This window comes from Panulirus ornatus, chromosome 1, assembly GCF_036320965.1.
Source record: "Panulirus ornatus isolate Po-2019 chromosome 1, ASM3632096v1, whole genome shotgun sequence".
NCBI lineage: Eukaryota > Metazoa > Arthropoda > Malacostraca > Decapoda > Palinuridae > Panulirus > Panulirus ornatus.
The window spans coordinates 57,686,539-57,694,242 of NC_092224.1; the positions used below are offsets into that span (position 1 = coordinate 57,686,539).

The 7,704-nt window shown below is 51.4% G+C and overlaps 1 protein-coding gene across 2 annotated transcripts in view; it reads right to left on the bottom strand.

Moving 5' to 3' along the window:
- Positions 1–7,704, bottom strand: part of Ptp99A (Protein tyrosine phosphatase 99A) — a 1,440,930-nt gene that overhangs the window by 442,553 nt on the left and 990,673 nt on the right. For both annotated transcript variants that reach the window (XM_071662728.1, XM_071662717.1), the window contains exon 5: positions 2,477–2,673. In XM_071662728.1, coding sequence (XP_071518829.1) covers positions 2,477–2,673 — 197 coding nt within the window. The remainder of the gene's footprint in view (positions 1–2,476; positions 2,674–7,704) is intronic.

Here is a 7,704-nt window from a genome sequence, read left to right on the forward strand (position 1 = left end):
TGATCCCCCATACACCCTAACATCACATGATCCCCCACATACCCGAACATCACAGGGTCCATGCACTTCTACACATCAAAGGGCCAGCCACACACACTAACATCAGCAGAGCCCCACACACTCCTACACATGAACAAGACCCACATCCCTCCTCACATAACCAAGATTGACAGAGTTCAAAACATAACTAGGATTATAATATGGCTGCCTACACCCACGTACTGTATGATCATTGAAACCAACATCCCATCACTGGGTCTCACGTATTCCCCCCCTCATCACCAGATCTAACATATTCACCCACCTCCAGGAGCCACAAACGCCACCGTCAAACGAAAACCTACTCCCTCCCTCTCAACAGGTTCCACACCTCAATCCATCACACAAATCATCTCCACACCATAAGGATCCAAATACTCTCACCATCACTTGGATCCTCTCTCCCTTCCTTCTACTTCTATTTACGTTTCTGGTCAAAGCTTCGTCCCCAAAGAAGTCCGCCGTAGGTACAGCCAGGACCTTCTCCCGTCCCCCACTTTCTTATAAAAGTTCTAAGGCAGTATACCCTCTCCATACTAAGCGATGCACCAACTTACATGTTTACCTGTTCAGAGCTGGAGGGAGTGATGGGTGGGGAGGCACCTTCAGCTTTTACTATCCTGTCTCTGCTATACGTCGTAAGATAACGACAACAGAAAACCACGTCAGAGACCACCAGGTTTCCTGTTATCTAACCCTCCTCTCAACATCATCATAAGCGTAAGCACGTCACCAGGTCCACACTCGCCTGAGTCTCACCAGGACCTACCTAAACGTACCTCATCACCACGTCCCTCATCTTCCTGCACTTGACAACGATCGTAACAATCATGCTTCACCATCCATCATCATAAACTCGAACGTGTCATCAAATTCCTCACTCTCCTACTCAATCTTACTATTATCACCAGGCCCATCACTCTATTACCTGGGCTTATAGCTTATACACTTATCTCACCAAGAGCCACACTCACCAAGCCATAATCAGAGCCAACATACTCCCCAACCATCATTATCATAACTCAACACCCCCCTCCACTCCTCTTCACCAAGACAGACACAAGATCACTCATTCTCCAACACGACTGATGCACCAACCTCATCCTCAGAGCCAACACATCTCCCACACCACGAACCTGTGCACCCATTTCAACTATACTCGAGTTCTCTTCCACATTACCAAGATCCAGACACTCGCTCATATCCCTACGACTAACACACACTCCCTCGGAATTTAGACCCATTCATTCTTACCCATCTTTACCCCTCGAACCCAATCCCATATCTACCAAGACCCATGCAATTCGAGGCAACGTCTGGTACCACACAGTATCATGACCCACATGCATTTATATTATCATTTCCCTGACTATAAGGGTCCACAACACTCCTACATATCAACCACCAGGGAACCACACACATCACCAGGGCCCACACACTCCCACACATGACAGGGTCCCACACACTCCCAAATATAACGGGGCCCACACACTCCTACACATGACAGGGTCCTACACACTCCTACACATGACAGGGTCCCACACACTCCCAAATATAACGGGGCCCACACACTCCTACACATGACAGGGTCCCACACACTCCCAAATATAACGGGGCCCACACACTCCTACACATGACAGGGTCCCACACACTCCCAAATATAACGGGGCCCACACACTCCTACACATGACAGGGTCCCACACACTCCTACACATGACAGGGTCCCACACACTCCTACACATGACAGGGTCCCACACACTCCTACACATGACAGGGTCCCACACACTCCCACATACCACAAGGACCCACACACTCCCACAAACGACAGGAGTCACACACACTCCTACATAACACAGGGACCCACACACTCCCACATATAACGGGGCCCACACACTCCCACACATGACAGGGTCCCACACACTCCCACATACCACAAGGACCCACACACTCCTACACATGACAGGATCCCACACACTCCTACATAACACAGGGACCCACACACTCCCACATATCACAGGGACCCACACACCCCCACACACAACAGGGGCCCACACACTCCTACACGTGACAGGGGCCCACACTCTCCCACATATCACAGGGACCCACCACACACACACACATCACAGTGGCCCACACACTCCTACACATGACAGGGTCCCACACACTTCCACGTAACACAGGGACCCACACACTCCCACACCTCACAGGGACCCCCCCCCTCCCACACACACACACACACACACACACACACACACACACACACACACACACACACACACTTCCAGGTCACCCACACAAAGGAAGGTAGCGACACTGTACTCCATCATTATTACTACCCTCATGGTCCTCCCACAAAGCCAGGACATGACCTACACACACACACACACACACACACACACACACACACCCTGTACGCCCCAAGATCACCAGGACTCACAGTGATGTCGGAGTCCGCGATGGTGATCTTCAAGACCTGGTCGGAGCGCGGGTCGGGCACATCCCTGGGTCTGAGGGTGATGCGGTAGCCGATGAACTCGCCGTGGATGGTGGAGCGGTTGGGGGGCTTCCAGTGCAGCTGGAGGCTGGTCGAGGAGGCGTTGTGCGCCGCCGTGAAGATCGGCTTCCCCTCCGGTACTGCAGGAGATGAGGAAGACAAGGGAAAAGGAGGTTACGAGGCGGTCAAGGGGAGGAAAAAATATCAGGTGAAAGAAAACGAGATATAAATCATGATTTTGTCTACAGAAGAAAATGTGTCCCATTGTGATTTTTTTTCCTTAAAAATAGTGAACCGTGGAAGAAAATGCATCTTACGTGTCTCACACGAAATAAACACTGACAATATGAAAACAGTCTGGACATGTTAAGAAATTCATTATAACACATGAAGTACAAATAAGAACCCTGGTAGTGTTGGCCACACAGTCACCAGTACCCTGGTAGCGTTGGCCACACAGCCGCCAGTACCCTGGTAGCGTTGGCCACAAAGTCACCAGTACCCTGGTAGTGTTGGCCACACAGTCACCAGTACCCTGGTAGCGTTGGCCACACAGCCACCAGTACCCTGGTAGCGTTGGCCACACAGCCACCAGTACCCTGGTAGCGTTGGCCACAAAGTCACCAGTACCCTGGTAGCGTTGGCCACAAAGTCACCAGTACCCTGGCAGCGTTGGCCACACAACCACCAGTACCCTGGCAGCGTTGGCCACACAACCACCAGTACCCTGGCAGCGTTGGCCACACAACCACCAGTACCCTGGCAGCGTTGGCCACACAACCACCAGTACCCTGGCAGCGTTGGCCACACAACCACCAGTACCCTGGCAGCGTTGGCCACACAACCACCAGTACCCTGGCAGCGTTGGCCACAGAGCCATCAGTACCCTAGTACCGTTGGCCACACAGTCACCAGTACCCTGGTAGCGTTGGCCACACAGCCACCAGTACCCTGGCAGCGTTGGCCACACAGCCGCCAGTACCCTGGCAGCGTTGGCCACACAGCCACCAGTACCCTGGCAGCGTTGGCCACACAGCCGCCAGTACCCTGGCAGCGTTGGCCACACAGCCACCAGAACCCAGGTAGCGTTGGCCACACAGCCACCAGTGCCCTGGTAGCGTTGGCCACACAGTCACCAGTACCCTGGTAGCGTTGGCCACACAGCCACCAGAACCCTGGTAGCGTTGGCCACACAGCCACCAGTACCCTGGTACCGTTGGCCACACAGCCATCAGTACCATGGTAGCGTTGGCCACACAGCCACCAGTACCCTGGTAGCGTAGGTCACACAGCCACCGGTACCCTGGTAGCGTTGGCCACACAGCCACCAGTACCCTGGTAGCGTTGGCCACACAGCCGCCAGTACCCTGGCAGCGTTGGCCACACAGGCACCAGTACCCTGGCAGCTTTGGCCACACAGGCACCAGTACCCTGGCACAGTGCGAGACATGGCGATGTAAGACCCATCAACCAAGACCCATGAAACAGTTTGGGATTCCCACCCTGTGTCACTGACGGCGAACACACTGGAAAGTCTCGTTTACGACCCAACTGTTGCTCAGTGAGGTACTCCTCCCTCAGGTGTGTGCGCACTCCTACAGGAGGAGGTGGTGGTGTAGGTTCAACACTGTAAATACAGTACTCCTGGCCCCACTCCTTCCAAGGGATCGAGAGAGAGAGAGAGAGAGAGAGAGAGAGAGAGAGAGAGAGAGAGAGAGAGAGAGAGAGAGAGAGAGAGAGAGAGAAACCTTGGGTCTCACGAACCCCCGTCTGGCCTCCAGCAGGAGGTGCAGGGAAGTCTCTGGATTCATGCGAGAGGTAAGAAGACCTATACATATATAATAACGTTAGTCGAGAGATCCTTCCAATCTCTGGTTCAGGTCCAGAATGGGCCCAGCACGGGAGCCCATCGCGCCCCTCCTTCAAGCCAACTCCAGTGACTAACAAAATGAAGGCCCACCTGATCAGGCTCCTGACATTACTCCTACATAAAACTGTGGGAGCCAATGTGGTATTATCTCTCTCTCAATCACTGAACACGACATAATGTCCCTTGAGCACGACGGTAAGGGGCAACGACGGTACGACCCTTTGTAGACGACCATGTGATCACTTGAGCCCGGCGGTACGATCACTGAGCACGACAGTAAGACCCTCTGGGCACGACAGTACGTTCATTCGGCACGACAATATACCTTATGAGCACGACGGAACGATAACTAAGGGCGACAGTGCGACCCTTTGAGCACGATCACTGATCACGACATTATCATCCTTTGAGCACGTCGGTACGACCCTTTGTGCACGACGGTACGACCCTTTAAGCACGTCGGTACGACCCTTTAAGCACGACGGTACGATCACTGATCACGACATTATCATCCTTTGAGCACGACGGTACGACGCTTCAAGCACGACGGTACGACCCTTTGAGCACGTCGGTACGACCCTTTGAGCACGACGGTACGATCACTGAGCACGTCGGTACGCTGGTGGGTATGATGGAGTGACTCTTGACTATAAAGGACCAGGTCAAGGGCCACGTCATTATACCTAAGGGTAACACAGTCGTGCTCAAGGGCCAACCCCGTCTCTCCGACACCCACTTCCAGGTGAGGCATTTCAACTGGTCCATAGTAACGTTGTTTGGGGATCTCCCTTGTGCCTATTGGCTATGCTTAAGTAAAAGGTTTTCGTAACACTTAACAAGTAACTGGTTCATCACCCAGATACCTGCAATATACATTTTAAAGATTTCAGATGTACTTCCTTCGATCAAGTAGTCAACCGCACCCCAGTCTTTCTGTCCCCGTTTTCTGTGGCAATGTATCTAACCAAGCAAATCTTCAACATTGGTTCTCAGCGTCGCTAACACGCTCTCACGGCCTTGACCTCTGACCTTTCACACCCCCACCTGTGATACAGATCGGGGTCGTTGACCACATAAGGTCTGGCCTTGTTAACATTCATGACTAGTAGGATCTACAGCAGACAAGAGAAATAGAAAATGGGAATGGACAGTGGGTTGACGAGATGTTGAACCCACTAATCTACTTCTTCAAAGCCTAGATCATTTCTATGTCCGTTTTCGCTCACGAGAATTTTGAAGACAGAGTCTCGTCTCTGCTGCTGCTACCCCCCCCCCCCCCCCATCCCCCCACCCTCTGAGGCGTAACCCCATCACCATCTCCGCGTCTCAAGGCGTCACGCAACAAGGTGGTTATACCAGTCATGATGTGGTCTACCGTTAATATCCTCATTACTGCTGTTTCACTTTTTATCGTCAGCGTCACAGATGTCGCGTATCCTTAGCGTCACGGTTGTCGCGTATCCTTAGCGTCACGGTTGTCGCGTATCCTTAGCGTCACGGTTGTCGCGTATCCTTAGCGTCACGGTTGTTTCAAAATGTTAGCGTCACATCTGAGGAAACAGTACTCAGCATAGCCCGTCACCTGTGCTTCACAACTGATGCAATGACGTGACGTAACGAGTAGTTCCTTTCGAATTTCACGAAGTTCGTAAGTCGGGTCAGACGTACAAAATTCGGAGGTCAGGCCATATGCACAAAATTACCTTAGGTCAGACGCACGAAATTCGTAGGTCAGGTCAGATGCATGAAGTTCGTAGGTCAGGTCAGACGCACGAAATTCCCTTAAGTCAGGTCAGATGCACGAAGTTCGTAGGTCAGGTCAAACGCACGAAATTCCCTCGTCAGGTCAGATGTACAAAGTTCGTGGGTCTAGTCATACGCACGAAGTTCGTAGGTCAGGTCATACGCACAAGGTTCATAAGTCAGGTCAAACGCACGAAATTCGTAATTCAAAGGTCGCACGCACGAGGTGCGTAAATCTAGTCGTACGCACGAGGTTCGTAAGTCTGGTCGTGTACGCCAACGAATCATGTGTTGATCTGTTGAGTAATTCTGTTAGCGTAAGAATCAGTCCGTTGTTACGGCGTCACCTCTTAGGTACGCTGGTATGGCCCCTTGAGCACGACCATTGAACACAAAAGTACGCCCCCTTGAACGCGATGGTACGACCCTTGAGTACGACGAGACGACCTCTATAAAAGGGGGGTTAAGACCCTTTAGGCATGATGACCTGGGTTTTAGACCTGACCCTTAGGGTCGTACCATCAAGAGGAAGAGGTTAAGGCCAAAAGACTGGAGGTAAATTCGCTTTACTTACATCAGGTTACGGCTCAGCGGTGACAAGTCCTACTTTAAGTACCCAGTTTTCGGCAACACTTGGGTCGTACTCGAAGGTCAACGACCCAGACACGCGTGGTAGTGGGTGGGATATCGGGGAGGATATCGTTTCCCGGCGGGAGGTGGTAGCGCAGTTCTCCTGGCTCCTTCTCTTCGTGGACCGGGGCGGAAATATCGATATTCACGTGTTATCTTCATATCGGCACGATACGTTATGATTTAATCCTTGAACGCCTTTTATAAGCTCTTGGAACTTCGAGACGGCGCTACAAGTAGGGGCAGAGTAAGGAGGGGTCCTTGGAGGCGAGAGGTTCCTTGACAACCTAAGCTAACGTAACCTAACTCAACTCTCATTTGCCCTCCTGTACCGTTCCTCTCGACTTCCTAACGCTCTCTCTTGACCATCTCCCAATCACTCGCATTCCTTCCTTGTAAGGAACGCCCATACCTCTCTCTCCTCTTTCACTATCAAGTTTACTTAGTCATCCCAACACTCACTACCCACTCTCACCTACCCATTTCCTACCTACTGCATACCGCTACTTATCTCGCACATGCCAGCACCGCTTCCTTAACTAAACACCTACCATTCCTCACCAGTGACCTAAGTTTGATCTATTCTTCACACAAAACCTCGTTTCCTAACTTAATTACTTTCATCATCCTCTTCTCACCCACATCACTTCCTATTCTCCGAAAACCTTTACAAATCTTCACACTCGCCTCCATCAAGTAATGATCAGTCTCTCACCAGCTGCCTAGCAATTATACGTCATCAAATAATGCCCGTTTCCAATCTCTCCTACTCCACGTATTCTTACGTGTATCCCTCTCTTTAAACCAGGTATTCCCAGTCACAACTCCACAAGGTGTTGACCCTCTGCACTGACAATAGTGAACATCAAATGCTTCTCAATTGTATCCTTAACTGCCACAGTACTCACTTTCCCATTCCAATCATCCA